Source organism: Protopterus annectens, chromosome 1.part2, assembly GCF_019279795.1.
Source record: "Protopterus annectens isolate FY-2018-M chromosome 1.part2, PAN1.0, whole genome shotgun sequence".
Lineage (NCBI taxonomy): Eukaryota > Metazoa > Chordata > Ceratodontiformes > Protopteridae > Protopterus > Protopterus annectens.
Genome location: NC_056727.1, coordinates 827,732,461 through 827,750,648, shown reverse-complemented (window position 1 = coordinate 827,750,648; position 18,188 = coordinate 827,732,461). Strand labels below are relative to the sequence as shown.

The window sequence follows — 18,188 nt, the reverse complement described above, 5'->3', positions numbered from 1 at the left end:
GTGCCCACTGAGTGGCGCACAGTAACAGTTATCCTGCTCCACAAAGGGGGAGCCACCACGGACCCCGGGAACTACCGCTCCATTAACCTGCTGAGCCTGGTCTGCAAGGCTATGGAACGTATCATCATGGAACTTATAAACAATGACATTGGTAATTTCCAAACACTGGACCCCCACCCAGTTCAGGTTTGTAAAAGGCAGATCATGTCTTCTAAACCTGATAGACTTCTTTGAAGCGGTCACCAAAGCCGTAGATTAGGGTAAAGTGGCTCACACAGCCTATCTAGATCTCGTCAAGGCTTTCAACACCATCCCGCATGCTAGAATTATAGATAAACTCACTAAACTAGGTATAAATCCCTATGTCACAGGATGGGTTGCCAACTGACTCACTGACATAACCCACACTGTGAAAGTAGCAGACTCTAAATCCAACTTCAGACCAGTGACAAGTGGAGTACCACAGGGTTCAGTCCTGTGTCCTCTCCTGTTTGGTATCTACTTCTCTGAAGTACAGGCTAACACAGAAGGTTTTTGGCTAACAAAGTTCACAGATGACTGCAAACTAGGAGCCATAATGAAAACTCCTAACGATGTGGACATCCTACAAAAGGGCCTCACTGAGACAGATGCCTGGTGTCAAAGCCATAGCCTCAAGCTCAATGCCAAAAAGTGCATTGTCATCCCTTTTGGTAAAAACTCTGTACCCATGAACTACCACATAGGCGGTAGTCAACTTAACACCAAAAGTGTGATGAGACCTTGGGACACAGGTGGACAGTAGTCTCTCCTTTGATAATCACATCGTCACAGTAGTCAGGAAATCCTTCTACATGGCACACCTCATCACAAAAGGTTTCTCATCCAGAAAAAAGAGGTCATTGTTCCCCTCTACTCATCACTCATTAGACCCATTATAGAGTGTAACGCCCCTTTTGGTATGTACCTCACAAGACATCTACAACAACTGGAAAGGCCGCAGAAATACCTCACAAAGAGGATTTCAGGCCTCAAACAGATGCGCTATGCAGACCGTCTCAAAAAACTCCAGTTTTACTTTGTCGCATATCGCCTACTCAGAGGCGATCTCTGCCTAGCATACAAAGCAATGTCAAACCCAGAGCTGTTGGACATGCTTCACTTAATGAAATCCCAATCCCTCTGAGCTACATGCTCTAGGGACCTAGACCTTGTCACCACAATAAACAGAACCTGCTGGAGGAATGGATTCCTGTCCCAGAGACTTCCCATACTCTGGAACAAACTACCCATCTGTATCAAACAAAGCTCCTCATTAGCACTCTTCAAGAAAAATCTTGATGATTGGATGGGAAATAGGAAATTCACCTCAGGGACCACTTCTGTGGCTCTGCTTGACAGGGGCACAGGAAAATAATTCTCTTGGGTGGCAAAAGCCAGGGTACCGTTTGGTTAGGCTTATGTAGGCCCTAGGGCCAATAACCTAGTACCTACCTATGAACCTAAATGCTCTCTCTCTCTCTCTCTCTCTCTCTCTGAGACTTTTAAATTAATAATACATCACTGCTTACTCATTGTAGATTACATCATTCTTCTCTGATTTCCCAGGCTAACAGAAACTCAAGAGTTTAACAAGCAAAATATATTTACAAATTTATGTGACCAGGCTACCAGATTTCACAGGCATTTTACAATGGGATAAGGCGTATAGTTTTTTCAGTAAATTATATGCCAAATAATCCTTTCTAAGGTTCTGTGTGACCAAGAAGGTGGTTTACAAAATTTAGGGGGCATGAGAGACAATGTTTCCATAAGGGTTTACCCCTTCCTATTGTGATTTTTGAGTTGGTCAATTTGACTTTGCTGGTAGTAAAAACATTTAAATTTGCAAATTGTTGTCTTCTTTGTCATTATTTTATGTATGTAGTATGGCTTTTTAATAACTAGGCTGAAAATTAAAAAAAAAATCTAAGACAGATTGAATCTTTGTATTTTCAAAAAATGTGTTTTGTGAGATTGGAATGACACTCTGTAACAGGTTTCTACGCATTTAGGTTTTGACGGTGTTTACAGAAACAGCAAATCTTGATGTTGGTTAAAAGTCACCACAGTTTTATTCCCCCCTTAGGAATTATTGCCTGGAGTCAGGGTTAGTGGAGGCCTTTCCAATTTGTCTTTTGCCTTCCGAGGAATGGACTCAATCCGTGAAGCCATGCATTCTGTCTTCCTGTATCATGCTATTAAGGTGGGTAATTGTTACATCTTTTTAAGTTATTTCTAAAAATAAAATCTGGAATATTGAGAGAGTTACTGGAATTTTCTGTTTAACCACATTGATATTCCAAGACACTTACTTAAGCAGTGCATGTCAGGCTGTGGTAATAATGATTGACAAGTTTAACCATCTTATATTAAGCTTGGCCACCAGATATGAAGCCCCGAAATTTGTAAATGGTAGATAATTATTTTATGAGCCACTATAGCACTTACAAACATTTCCCTCAGAGCAGCTAACACAAATAAGGTGCATTGAAGGGCAACACTTGTTTCTTTTTTTGGTAATTCATGATTTTAGGGTGAATTTGTCTGGAATCCAAACTGCTGACTATCTCAAAATGTTAAAACCTCAAAATGATATGTAGTGATAAACCAAAAGTCAGAGATGGATAAATACCAGAAAAGACAAAAAAACTCCAACTTCAGAAACGCCAAGAAGCCATGAAGTTTATTGCAAAGCTTTCGGGAGAAACCCTTCCTTCGTGCTAATAAATCACAGTTAAACTATCCAGTTTATATATAAAATTCAAAAAGACGTGATCACAGCCAGCCAATGACAAACCTCAAACAATTAAGCAAGAAAAAAAGGGTGTATACTAAAGAATTACAGTCCTAGAAAGATTTTACTTTAAAACATTTTCATAAAATATTCTAATGGCCTAATGCAATTTAAAACAACTGTCAGTGTAATTGCATCTGTTTTTTGATCAGGACAGGCTTAATGCTGACTGCACTATTCAGCCCTGGTCTCGAGTCAACTCTTAATCTTATAATCCAGCTATATTCTCTAGAATATTATTTGTATCTCCACCACTAATCTGCTTATGTCCCACATCAATTACCTTAAAATTAAATTCATGGTTCAGGTCAGTGTCGAGGATGTGTTTACTTGAAGCATTTGTACGTTCCTACGTATGTCTGACTTATATTCAGTTATTTGTTCTTTTAGTTTTCAACTATATTTTCCTACGTGGTTGCAAGGTATACCACATGAGTGGTATTGCATGTGGCATAGCAGTAGAAAGTCCTTTTTGGTCACTGAATGTGTAAATTTATTATTATAAGAAAAATATATCTACAGCAACTACAGCCCATGGCAAATACTTATGCGAACTTGAATTTGAATCAATGGGAAAGTGAATTTATTTATAGTAGTAGGAATAAGTTGAATGAAAATGTCATACTGTACAAATGTTTTGTGAATGATTGTTTCTTGATCTGGAAAGGATGTGAAAAAAGTCTTAATGAATATGTTAGACATTTGGATAGTACAACAGATTTTTTAGAATTTAAAATGACTTGTTCTACTGAGAGTATAACATATTTGGATGTAAGAATAGATAAGAATGCAACTGTACTAGGTACTAGTGTTTATAAAAAGTAGGTGCATACAAATCGATATGTGCATAGGGGAAGCATGCACCTCACATATTTAATGGGATAGTGAGAGGTCAGTTCACCAGGGTTAGTAGGTTAAATACCAATGACACCAAATGCAGGAAGCAGATGCAAGAAATGGCCCTAGAGTTTCAGGAAAGAGGTTGTAATACGGCACCTATAGAAACATTTCTAATGAAGAAGTCTTTAGTAACAGGGATAGTTCAGCTAGACCATTATTCCACGAGAATCAGGTTCAGGACACAATTATTCGCGAACAGAGTGACAAAATTAGTATGTAGCAACTTATAATACGAGGACTAATGGTGTGATGAATATAATAAATAAAAATTGGAATATTTTAATGGCTATGCCTGAATTACAACAGCTGTTAGAAAACAGACCAAAATTTACTTATAAGAATTGTAAAAACCTGGAGAGAAGACTATGCTGTAAAGATTTTAAGTTGACTAATAGTGATTATGTTATGAATACATTTGGTACTTTTCCTTGTCTTAGCTGTAGTTGCTGTAGAGATATTTTATTCTTCTAATAGGTTCATAGGTTCATACTAGGCTATCTGCCCTAGGGCATTTATAAGCCTAGTCAGAGTGTGTATGGCTTTCGCCACCCATATTAAATTAATTTTGCTATGCCCTTTTTTAAGGTTAGTATACTGTGCCTCTGTCTAACAGTGACACAGAAGTGATACCCGGGGTAAACCTACGATCTCCCATCCACTCATCAAGATTCCTCTTGAAGAGAGTCAATGAGGGACTCTGCCTAACCTGGACTGGGATTTTATTCCAGAGTGAAGGGAGCCTCTGGGTTATGAATCTGTCCCTCCAGCATGTCCTATTTATTTCAGTGCTGAGGTTCAAGTCCCTCGAGCGCGTAGCTCGATGGGATTTGGATTTTCTGAGGTGCAACATGTCCATTAATTCCGAGTTGGACATGGCTTTATATGTCAGGCACAGATTGCCTCTGAGCAGGCGGTATGCCACTGAGTAGAGCTGGAGTTTCTTTAACCGGGCAGCATACGGCATCTGTTTGAGCCCCTTGATCCTCTTGGTGAGGTACTTTTGGGGTCTTTCCAGTTGCTGCAGGTGTCTGGTAAGGTACATCCCAAAAGGGGCATTGTACTCAATTATGGGCCTGATGAGGTATGAGTAAAGAGGCACGATTACCTCCCCTGATCTAGATGTGAATCCCTTCATGATTAGGTGGGCTATATAAAATGTTTTTCTAACCCCTTTGGCCACGTGGTTGTCAAATGAGAGATTGCTATCAGCTTGGGTCCCCAGGTCCCTAATTACTTCTTCTGTACTTAATGGATTACCACCTATGTAATAATGTATTTACACATCCAGTGACTAAAAAAGGCTATACTTTCCACTGTTAAGCCAGATGCAGTACCACACGTGTAATACCTTGCAACCTGTGTGAAGTGTACTTGTTTCTATGTAGGAAAATATAGTCGAAAACTAAAAGAATGAATAATGGAACATAAATCAGGTATACGTAGGAATGTACAGACAAATGCTTTAAGTGAATACATCCTGGACATTGACCTGAACCATGAATTTAAGTTTAGGGTAATTGATGTAGTGCATAAGATTAGGGGTGAAGGTATAAATAATATTCTAGAGAATACAGCTGGCTTATAAGATTAAGAGCTGACTCAAGACAGGGCTGAATAGTGCAGTCTGCATTAAGCCTGTCCTGATCAAGAAACACTGATAGTTGTTTTAAATTGCATTAGGCCATTGAAATATTTTATGAAAATGTTTTAAAGTAAAATCTTTCTAGCATTGTAATTCTTTAGTATACACCCTTTTTTATTGCCTAATTGTTTGAGTTTTGTCATTGGCTGGCTGTGATCATATGTCTTCTTGAATTTTATATATATAAACTGGATGGTTTGACTGTGATGCATTAGCACTGAGGAGGGGTTTCTTCTGAAAGCTTTACAATAAACTTCATGGTTTCTTGGCATTCCTGAAGTTGGAGTTTTTTGTCTTAACTCAGAACTTAAACAGAAGCTGTTAACAATACTGGGGTTTGTGTCTTAGCACCTATATTTTATTCATGACAACAGAGTAGTTATTTAGGTAACATTCTACTCAGAACGGTAGTAACCGTAAATGTAACAGTCACTAAAACCTTAATGTTCAGCCACTTCTAACAGCAACAAAACTTTGTCCAGGAGAGTTGCACTTCAGTGTTTTCTGCCTAGCCTTAGAGTGACGTGGTAACACATTTTCCTTCTCTCTTTCTCTTTCTCTCTCTCTCTGTCTCTCAGTTAGCTGAACTGTATACCGTATATGGTATACTAACTGCACACAACAACCATACATTCTAACCCATATCTTATTGTCTTGGTTGTCCCTGCTTTTTTATCACAATAAACTGGATATTATTGCAGATTTATATTTTATGTTACCCAAAACATCTGTCTCACAAAGATTATTTATTTAGACAGACTAATAAATTACAAATTATAACTTCTTGTTTTTCCTTCACTGGCTTTAACTAATTTCCATTCACATCTCTTGCATTGTGATATATTGTCTGATTAGATGTCAAAGCAATGAACACTGACTCTAATGCAATACTTTGGATTTTGTAGTGTGGCATAATCTTGTGTTGTACAGTTTTAGGCTCACACAGTTTCTCTCTCTGACGCGTGTGCGCGTGCACACGCACACACACACACACACACACACACACACACACACACACACACACACACACACACACGCAGTCTGTTTCTGAGGCATAAGTCATATGTCCGAGTTGCACATTTAGGTATTCCAAGGTAAAAGGCTCTGCAGAAGTTCATTCTGGAGGAGGCTAAGGCAAGTACAACAACCATAAGATCCTCTTGAAGTATAACGTGCTGAATACTGGAAATGTTTCACAAATGGAAACAAGGTGACTTCACAGTGGCCAACACTTTGTCCCAAAATGTGACCCATGAGTTGAGAATAAAACCAAGATAATTCACCTTGTTAATAATTTCATGCTTGGTCCTAATGTACATAATATAATTTGGTATTGGTAGAGCAGAAGAATTTCTCAAGATTGTGTGAACAGCCTGAGCCTCTGACTTAGTGGTGTTCAGTTTAAGTCATTTTTCCATTAGTTATGTATGTATGTATGGCTTCCAGATCATCAGAGTGGGATAAATATAGGCCGTTTATTCATGAGGGAAGGAGCAATAAATCCAAGTGTCATTGTCATAGCTATGGTACTATAAACCCTTTTCTCACTGCAGAACTCTTAAATGAAGCATATCCACAGTGAACAGTAAAGGGACCAAACAGAACCCTGTGATATTCCACATGCAGGTTTGAACAGGGATGATGTCTTGAGTCCAGAACAAACCTATGAGTACATTTAGATATAATCCAGTCAAGATCCATTGCCAGAAATACCACAGCAGCATCTTAAAAGTTCTGTCAGGATGCTGTGATCCACTGTGTTATATGCCGATTAGAGATCCAGGATGTTGAGTACCGCTGGTCTCTGGTCATCACGATTATTTACTACTCTTATGAGAGTAGTTTCAGTACTTTGGCATGTATGAAAACCTGACTGAAATAACCACCGACTTTGACATGGGCTTCCAGTTGCTTATAAATAATTTTCTTGTTAACCTTATCCTAAAAGGGAAAGTTAGAGTCTGGGTGGTTATTCAAATTATTTGGATCCAAAGATGGTTTATTGAGTGTAGGAATAATCAAACTCTCCTTCAAGGCTGAAGGAAAAATGCCATCCCTCAGTTAATCAGTCAAGATCCAGTAGATTTACTGGACTTAGAATTTCAAAGCTAGATAAAACCATCCTTGAATGACATGGGTTCAGTCCAGAACTCATCAAAATCTGGAATGTTGAACACCAGTACAGAAAAATAAGGATGGACATACTGTGTCACCCAAAGGGGTCTGCTTGCATGAGGGACAGATGTAATTGGGGCAGCTTTATCAGGGAAAAATCTGGCAACAAATTCACATTCAGAGCTGGATAAGGCTGCTCAGGTAGATAAACAGGCCAGGCTGCACAGCATTTCCACCACAGAAGGGAATGCAGACAGTTGAATAGACAATTAAATTATTTCCCTATATAAAAATTCCGACATTTTATTGGAAATCCCCTCTTGATAGGTGTATAGTACACATCTAGCTTAATCTTTTCTTTCCATAGACCTGCCCATCATCAGTGATATTCTAACCTACACCCAGCTTGATGCATGGTACAAAGAGACTGGTCAAACCAAGGTTCACACACCTCTTTGTAGAGACAGGGCAGACATGACCCGTGGCCAGTTGGTTGAGAACCTGCGAACGGATGTATTGTACTCTTCCACCAGAACATCAGCAAAATTGGCACTACTCTCAACAAGAAACTGAAGGAGCACATTATAAGTTCATAGGTAGGTACTAGGCTATTGGCCCTAGAGCCTATGTAAGCCTAGCCAAAAAGGTACCATGACTTTCACTACCCAAGAAAATTATTTTCCTGTGCCCCTGTCGAGCAGAGCCACAGAAGTGATCCCTGGGGTGAATTTCCTATCTCCCATCCAATCATCAAGATTTTTCTAGAGTGCTAATGAGGAGCTTTGTTTGATATAGATAGGTAGTTTGTTCCAGAGTATGGGAAGTCTCTGGGACAGGTATCTATCCCTCCAGCATGTTCTGTTTATTGTGGTGAGAAGATTTAGGTCCCTAGAGCGTGTAGCTCGGAGGGATTGGGATTTCTTTAAGTGGAGCATGTCCAACGGCGCTGGGTTTGACATAGCTTTGTATGTTAGGCAGAGATTGCCTCTCAGTAGGCGATATGCGACAGAGTAAAGCTGGAGTTTTTTTAGACAATCTGCATAGGGCATCTGTTTGAGGCTGGTAATCCTCTTTGTGAGGTATTTCTGTGGGCTTTCTAGTTGTAGATGTCTTGTGAGGTACATACCAAAAGGGGCATTATACTCTATAATGGGTCTAATGAGTGACGAGTAGAGGGGAACATTGACCTCTTTTTTCCTGGATGAGAAACCTTTTGTGATGAGGTGTGCCATGTAGAAGGATTTCCTGACTACTGTGGCGAAGTGATTATCAAAGGAGAGACTACTGTCCACCTGTGTCCCAAGGTCTTTTTTCACACTTTCGGTGTTAAGTTGACTACCGCCTATGTGGTAGTTCATGGGTACAGAGTTTTTACCAAAAGGGATGACAGTGCACTTTTTGGCATTGAGCTCGAGGCCATTGCTTTGACACCAGGCATCTGTCTCAGTGAGGCCCTTTTGTAGGATGTCCACATCGTTAGAAGTTTTGATTATGACTCCTAGTTTGCAGTCATCTGCGAACTTCGTTAGCCGAAGACCTTCTCTGTTAGCCTGTACTTCTGAGATGTAGATACCAAACAGGAGAGGACCCAGGACTGAACCCTGTGGTACTCCACTTGTCACTGGTCTGAAGTCGGATTTGGAGTCTGCTACTTTCACAGTGTGGGTTCTGTCAGTGAGCCAGATGGCAACCCATCTTGTGACATAGGGATTAATACCTAGTTTAGTGGGTTTATCTATAATTCCAGAATGGGGGATGGTGTCGAAAGCCTTGGCGAGATCTAAATAGGCTGTGTGAACCACCGTACCCTCATCTACGGCTTTGGTGACCACGTTAAAGAAGTCTGTCAGGTTTAGGAGACATGATCTGCTTTTTACAAACCTGAACTGGCTGGGGTCCAAAGTTTGGAGATTACCAATGTCATTGTTTATAAGTTCCATGATGATATATTCCATAGCCTTGCAGATCAGGTTCGTCAGGCTAATGGGGCAGTAGTTCCCGGGGTCCATGGTGGCCTCCCTTTATGGAGTGGGATAACTGTCCCTGTGCCCCATTCAGTGGGCACAAAGCCTGAGGTGAGGCTATGCTTGAACATGGTACTTAGGTGGGGTGCCAGTTCATTCTGTAGTTCGTGTAGAACGCAGCCTGGGATGTTGTCAGGTCCCATGGATGCTGTGTTCTTGGCTTTAGAGAGTGTGTTTTTTACCTGTGCAGCCGTGATTACAGGAACTTTGCATTCTTCCTGTGTAGAGATTGGCCATTTACGGGGCGAGAGGGGGTAAAGTTAGCACTGAACCCATCTGCCAGGATGTTGGCAATATCAGTTGGTTCTGTATATTTAGTGCCATTGTGCTGTAACTCAGAGCAGATCTGAGAGTTGCCATTGAGATTCTTGACATAGCTATACAATGCTTTGTGGTTGTCTTTAGAATCAGTAGCAATTTTGTTTTCGTAACTAGCTTTGGAGGATTTTATGAGGGATCTCAGCTTCTTACTGAGGCTGACCAGGGAGTTTCTCCAATCATGGGATTTTACTCTTTTTTGCAACAGTTTCTTTCTTCTGTTGTAGAATTTGTTTATGGCAGGGGACCACCAGATTGACTTCTTTTTTTGGAGGATAGCATCTTGGTTCTGTTAGGAATTGCACGATCCATGCACTCGTGTAAGTGCTTATAAAGTGCATTTGTGTAGGATTCAGCAGTCGTACCTCTATTGTTTGTCTGCATGGGTGTTGTGAAGTTTAGCTCAACCCCACGCAAATGAGAATGTGTGCACGGACTATACCAAATCCGTAGTAAAACAGCAAAAGAAGTTCAGCACCATTCAGGAGGTAGATAGAATCAAATTTTAATGTGGCTAAAACAAGAAAAACAGCAAACCGGTTTCGGCCAAACTTACAGCCTTCTTCAGTGCATTAACTAAGTTAAATCCATTACACATTAAATAGTATTTGATTAGATATACTGGAAGTTGATTGGTTTATGCCAAAATTAGCTCACTTCATTAAGGCCAGGTTTAAACAAAGCCCCTAGCCTAACAATCCAACCAGATTCCTTCTTATTTAATATAGAATGCCAACCTGCTTTGTTGGATTTATGTCCTTGAATTTTATCAATGACTGTGAATTGGAATTTAGCAGTGACATGGGTCATTGTATGTTTATAAAGAGCATTAGAGATCCTCTCAGTTCTGATGTCACTGAGATGTTCACTAATCCTGTGTTTTAGTGGCCTAGATGTTTGCCCTACATAAAAAGCAGAGCAAAAACAGGTGGCCAAATAAATGACCCAGTCACTGCTGCAGTTGCCAAACCATCTGATTTCAAAAATGTGTGGTGTATTGCTGCTCGTAAATTCCTTGGTTTTACATATGTATGTACAAAAACTACAGTGACCACAGGAATTGCTGACCACTAAATTGTCTCCAAATAAGGTGACCTGTTGTGTGGTAGTAGGTGAAAAGTGTTTGTAGTGAGTTAGATGAGAACTAATAGTTCGGCCTCTTCTATATGAAAAGAGACACTGTGTGGAAAGTATTCCAGCTAGTTTCTCATTAGCCATTAAAATGTCCCAGTGATTGTTCACAATATTTCTGCCAACACTTATGTCGTGAAGTTTGCCACTTTTGTCTTAAAAAGTATGAAGTTAGCTTTGGAGAAATTTTTTACGGTGGTTTCCCTAATGTGGGCGGGATGTGGATGTCTAGGGTGATTAGCTTGTGGTCGGATCTGACCAACAAGGAATTGACCCCTGATTTGGAACACCAGTCACCCATGTTGTTAATGACCAGGTCTAGGATATTGCTGCCCCTGGTGGGGGTGGGGATAAGTTGATCCAAGGCATTGGAATTTATGAATTACAGAAAACGTTGAGCAAAAAAGTTGGTACATGAGTAGTTTTTACAATTAATGGTGGGGTAGTTGAAATCTCCCATCATTAGGGTGTTGGGTTGTACCCTAATATTTTCCAGTGTATCAAGAAATGAGGAGTGGGAATCCTGGGGCATGGTGGGGGATCTGTAGCAAGTTACAATTTGGATTAGAGTCTTGCCCAGAGTTAGTTGCACTTGGATAATATCGGATGCATTATGCTGAGCAACTAGCCTGGAGGTGTGGATATCCTTAATTAATATGGACACGCCTCCGCCTTTAGTGTTTCAGTCCAGGTTAGGTGGCCGAAAAGTGTGGTATGAATTATAGCCTGGTAATGCAGGAGTGCTCTCTGGAGCCGTGAACCAGATCTCTGTCATCCTTTATTAGGCCCATCATTGAAAACCATGCCCCCGTTGGCACATACCTCACAAAGTACTGAAAGCAGCTCAAAATACTTCATTGTTTCCTAAACAATAAGAACTCAGGACTCAGTAACCCTAGCTACTCCAATCGACTAAAAGATCTGTCTCTCTACAAAAAGTGTCCTACACATTCCTGAGGGGGTCATGCCCACTAAAGTTCTCATGCTATGAAGGACCCAGCAATCTGAGATCACCTTCACCATAATAAAACTAATTGTAAACCTGTACTATCACATCAGCAATATCAGAGGGCATGACAGGTACCTTACCCAATGCATTCCACGCTTGTTACACAATGCATTCCACATTTGTAAAATAGGTTGATTTTACATGTCAAACACAGTACTTCTCATGCATTATTTATAAACAGTTTGGATAACTGTAAGAATTCAGGACAAAACCATTAAAAATAGCAATTCCACTTTTCAAAAATGTGTTGTTTTCTCCTTCCCAAAGAAAAGTAATTATTATTTTCCTTCAGTGTTTTGTGTATGAAATCACTGTTTCATTTTTCTGACCTTTTTATATCTACCAGAAGTAAAAACTATTAATGGGAGTCTGGGTATGTTATGTCATGCCTGAGTAACATAAAAAATAATAATAAAAATACATTGCCTTGGTCATTTGCAGTTCATAACACATGTTTCAGCCAGTTTAGGTCTAAGTAATTACCCACAAAATATATTCATACCCAAATTTGTCTCAGCATAGGCCTCAGCTTTAGTAAGCAATCTCATTAAATGACAAAGAAAAACATTCACAATTGGTGATCTTTAAATATGTGCAAACATGTCCCTGTGCAATACAAACACAAGCTACCCATAATATTTCATTGTGTGTGTGTGTGTGTGTGTGTGTGTGTGCGCACATGCATGCATGTATGTATGTATGTATTTACTTAATTTATTGAATCCAAAAATTAATCTATTTTCAGTCATAAACCATAAAGGCCCAATACACAAGCACACACACACACACACACACACACACACACACACACACACACACACACACACACACATCTCCCAAATCTGGGGGAACACATTTAATTTGTTCTCAAACTTTTATTCAATCCTTCCTAAATCTGGAAATTATTTTGAGTTAATAGCACCCACTGAGAGTACCTTTATCCTTAATACTTTCTCTTTGTCCAGAATTCTGAGGTTAAACTTGAAAGACATGACACATATATAGACACACAAGATTGTACTATGACATATACAGCTGTTTCCCACATTAGAGGAGTGGGCCATTTTTTCTCTTTTGTCAGTCTCCAAATTGTTACAGGAAAAAAAATCATGTTTAATGCAGTCCTTTGCAAAAACTGTTGACAATTAAAAAAATGAGTGCACTCAACAAAACAAATAAAATTTCTCCAACTGTCTAATCAATAAAAAGGATCTGTTGCCATGGATATTAACTTATCCACTACCTCTGTTACCTGCTTCGTGGATATGGGCATCCTGAGGCAATGCAGAAACCCAACTATTATACAACTACCCCCCCCCCCCATTAATATTCCAAAATGTGCACGCTGATTGGTCAGCGTGCAAGTTGTAAATCAGACTTATACTAATGGAAAAAAGTCTGGTCGCCTGGACTTTGTCCATTAATATAAGTCTTTTTTTACAGCAACGGACAACGCAAGATCTCCGTTGCTGTTTAGACACTGTCTCGTTATGTTAAAAGAGCTTAACATAGTGAGACAGCTTTAAAAAGAGTAACAGAGATCTTCCGTTGCTTTTTTTAAAGCTGTCTCACTATGTTAAATGTGTTTAACATAGCGAAACAGCTTTAAAAAAAGGAATGGAGATTTCCTGTTGCTTTTTTTAAAGCTGTCTCTCTATGTTAAACTTTTTTAACATAACGAGACAGTTTGTAAAAAGCAATGGAAATCTTGCGTTGTCCGTTGCTTCCACCCACAGCTCTGATGTACTGCGTAAGCATATGCATGCGCAGTACATCAGAACTGCCACAGAATACCAGACAGCTGCGGAAGGCAGCAAGGAGGCATTATACAATGCCATTATTTAAGAAAAGTAAGTATTTTTTTCTTAAATAATGTCATTAGTAATAACAATAACCACTTCTGGGTGTGGGTAATGCTGGATTTACCCACGGTTGTCTTTGTTTGGCCACTCGGGCTTCGCCGTCGTGACCAAACCACACCAACCGTGGGTAAATCCAGCATTACCCACACCCAGGCATGGGTTATTGCTATAATAAGGCACACTAAAACCTTCAACAATGACCACATCTCAGCTGAGCTAAAACCCTGCCGAGCAAAGCAAAAAGTACATGGTAAACCTCCTAGAAAACCGGACTCCCGAGCAATTGGTGAAAAAAGCAGCCAGTTAGTAATGTAAATAACACTTCTCCATTAACACACACACACACTGAAATTACCGCACATTCAAGAGTGTAGGAAAACTAGCAACCTGTAAAAAATTAAACCTATAATACAAAGCTTTATACTATATAAACCAAACACAAGAGATGCCATCAATAACACACAGTTTAAATCAGAATCTCCCAAACATAAAAATGTTTATTTACCTGTAACATCCAGGTATGTAGTCTAGTCTAAACAAGTTCCATTAACTCTTTGAGCAGCCATCTCTTACAAAGCTGACTGTTGCTCCAGATGACTTCCACAGACTCTACAGAACAGATTAAACAGCAGAATATAGGTATTATCTGTAAAATTTACTCCACAATTCAAGTCACCTATAACAAATTGTGACAGTCATTTGTAATCCCACTGTCACCAACCACAAAAAGTAAAATTCTCAGAAATGTAGTAATTTAATTAAAAGCCTGCACTAACCTCTTGTCCAACCTTCCCTTATGACTGTGAGTTCCACAATTAAGCAGAATTCTGTAGAAAGTGACACACACATTATTTCATAAAATGGTATACCCACCCCCAAACAATTAAACCAAGCCTTCTGTCTCCACATGATGCACCTAGACAATATCTGACTTTACTACTTTGTAATTAATGCATGAATAGATTACACTGGTTAACACATTCAGATAAATACATACATTGAAATGTATAAGACAATTTAATCAGCTCAGCATTTAAACCTCTCATTCAATGAAATGAAAGTCAATACCAAGCCAGAAATCAATGCACTTAGCACCTCATCGAGTTGGATATGACCTCTGCTGGCACCCATTGTTTAATCTTGTATGTCCAAGATCAAAAACACTTAACAAAAAGCCAAGGATGACTGCAGCAATTTTAGAATGATTAGCTTGCAAACTGACTCAGGCTTCTCTTACCACAACCTGAGAATTATATAACTATTTTTTTATATATTTAGTCAGTGTTGTAGTTACTGTACAAATTTTCAGTGGAGATTGATATCTTCAGAAAATGATAATAAACCTATGTATACAGTTGTAAGTGCCCCGTTTATAGGCTTGTAAAACATTTGGAACAGATGTGAAAAAAAATAATTTCAGTGAAAATCTGGGGAACCACAAATATCAGCTGCCCAAGAGGAGAGTTGAGAAACAGAGGTTGGCATGAGAGGAAACACATTCATTTTACGAGTGTACTTTCTCAGCAAGAATGAAAATCCTCAAAGTATGAGTTGGGTAGGCTTACAGAAACTGGCATCTCAAGATGGCCTGAAACACAAAGCAAAAAGTACACTAAAGTATTTTGACTGATATAATTTTTTATGTTGTAGTCATGTAAACATGTTATGGTCTTGAAATGCACTCACAGTGCACATACTGTCTGTAAACGTATCATGCATACACCTTTTGTCCAAGACTTCTAGACAGATCTCAGCCTTCAGTGCAGACAATACAGCACATACTCCTTCTCCACTCCCACATACAGCAAGTCCATGCAGGTCACCCAAGAGTCACCAGGAAATCAGGCCTAAGTATGTTATGCCCACTAACTCTGCTTCCATACAAGGATGTGACTTAGTCATATGTCACAGGTTAATGCATGCAGGGATGTGACTTAGTCATATATCAAGGGGACATGTAACTCTTATGATCCCACCCCAGGCCATTCATACCATGGGTAAATTTATGAATATTCACCCAGTTAAAGGGCCAGGCCATTCATACCAGTGGTGAATTTATGAATACCCACCCAGTTATCTTTTGTAAAGGCAGACAGTGTGCCACACTGTTTAACTTAGAGAGTTAGTTTGTTCTAGAGACGTGGGTAAGCGCTGTGTTATAAATATGTAACTCCACCATATGCATTTATTTGTTGAGTTGGGTTTACATATATGGTTCTAGTATTACCTGGGCTATTTCGTTTATGGATGTATAATAGTTTTTGGATTACTGGATCCATTGTAACCACCAAACACTCCTGAATTTAAAAGGTATGCTGAATGTCACCATATGCTCCTTACTTAACGTAGGGCATAAAGGTGACATTCAGGCCTACCAAAAATAGAACTTGATTGCCCCAGGAGGAACAGCAGTCTGAGGAACCCAAGAGGTGATGTGTACATCCAGAAGGTAAAGAAGTAGGGGGATGGGGGAGAATATTGCAGTAGTGAAGACACAGCTGTACTATGTCCTTACATTCACTGTTGCAGTATTCTTAACCATCTAGGAGAGTGCCAAAGCTCAAAGGGAAACTTGGGAGGAAGAAGGGGCATAGTCTACTAAAAAAACATGAAGAACTGAACTAGCAAAATCAGCCCTAGCTCTAGGGATGCCATCCAACTTGTAGTGCTTGGCAAAGGTATGCACAGAAGTGGGTGTAGCTGCTTCAAGAATAGAATTAGTATCTAATCATTTGAAAAGTACCAGAAGAAGCCACAGCTCTAGTAGAATAAGTCTTAATTGGAAAAGGAAGGCTTTTGCCATGAAATGAGTGACAAAATGAAATAGCCTTAGAAATCCAAGAAGAAATAGTGTGCTTTGGTACAGCAAGTCCCAGTGATCTAGGATGAAAAGAAACAAATAACTGATCGGATTTTCTAATAGCCTTGGTCATACCCAAATAAACTCTAAGTTACCTATGTGTGTCCAAAAGCCCATAAGGCAAGTCAGCACACAATCCAGCATTCTAGTCATTGGACACTCCATCGTGAGACACATTGATGTCCCTCTCACCAGGCTGAGTAAGGAGAAAATTACAGTCAATTGCTTATCAGGGGCTAGGATCAGCCACATTATACGTGCAACTCAGGTCATTGGACCACAATTACCAATATGACTCAGTCATAGTCCATGTGGGAGTAAATGACCTGAGAATTACCGACCTAGAGTATGTGAAGAGAGACATCATGGAGTTCTTGGAATATGTGTCTTAGGCTGGTATAAGCCTAGCCTTGAGCAGCATTTTACCTTCTCCAAGGGTGATACCACAATATGAACAAAAGATGATTGCCTTTAATAATTGGCTTAGTTTCTGGTGTCATTGTAAGGGGTGCAGTATTTCTCAGCATGGAAGGAGATGGTTAACAGACCACACCCGCTTTGCCAAGGATGGCCTGCAGCTCTCCCCTGTAAGCTTTTGAATATTAGCTAAAACATTGTCTTCCCCCATAGTGCCTTTTTTAGGCAATGCCAAACTGAAAGTACTTCCAACATAGCAAATCAAAACCAAGATAATCTAAAAGTATTGCTGCTCGATGCTAGGAGTCTAAACAAAAACTCCACTCCCTAGAAGCTCTATTTACCCTAGATAATGCTGATGTCTGTGCAGTCACTGAGATATGGTTTAAAGCTGCGGAGAGCACGCTAACAGTGCAACATTGCAATGGCTTCCATACATTTAGGCCAACTACTAAACAGGCAGGGACTAAAGGTGGAGGTGTCTCTGTTTACATCAAAAATAAATATACATCAAGGCTGTTCAAACAGAACAATGCAGACAGGCCTATGCAGAACTGTTGACAGAAACCCTGTGCAAGCATGTTAATTGCTGCATAGAGGCAGATGTACCCACCAGGAAGAAGTACAGAACTAACTTAAAAAACAAGCCACCCTGGTGGAATCACAAACAGCAAGACATTGTGTGTGAAATGTAGTAGACTGATTTAGTTTAATATGCCTTTGATTGAAAAATTAAAAAGATGCAGCCTGTGATATTTAATTAGAAACTGAATATGAAGTAATTGATTTCGGAGAGCATGATCACTTGAAATGTTTCCTCAGACTAGCTACAATAGTCAAATACCTCTACAAATCCTTCTATAGTTATGTCCAGAAAAATTAGGAGTAACACCCAACATTAAATGGAGCTAATTCATAATGGTACTACCTACTCTGATCCCCTGGATTTTGCCAACATATTGACAGATTTAGTGCCAACTTCACCCTCGAGATATCTATTCTAAGCCCACTTATCCCTGATAGAATCATGCCACTGACCATACTCAAAGAAAATGTACTGAAGGCAATCACCAAAATGAAAACTTGCCTCACCTG

General features: G+C 39.6%; 1 protein-coding gene across 2 annotated transcripts in view; it reads left to right on the top strand.

Annotated features, from left to right (window-relative positions):
- Window positions 1-18,188, top strand: part of MTR (5-methyltetrahydrofolate-homocysteine methyltransferase) — a 1,755,520-nt gene that overhangs the window by 974,775 nt on the left and 762,557 nt on the right. For both annotated transcript variants that reach the window (XM_044059073.1, XM_044059064.1), the window contains exon 17: window positions 2,108-2,224. In XM_044059073.1, coding sequence (XP_043915008.1) covers window positions 2,108-2,224 — 117 coding nt within the window. The remainder of the gene's footprint in view (window positions 1-2,107; window positions 2,225-18,188) is intronic.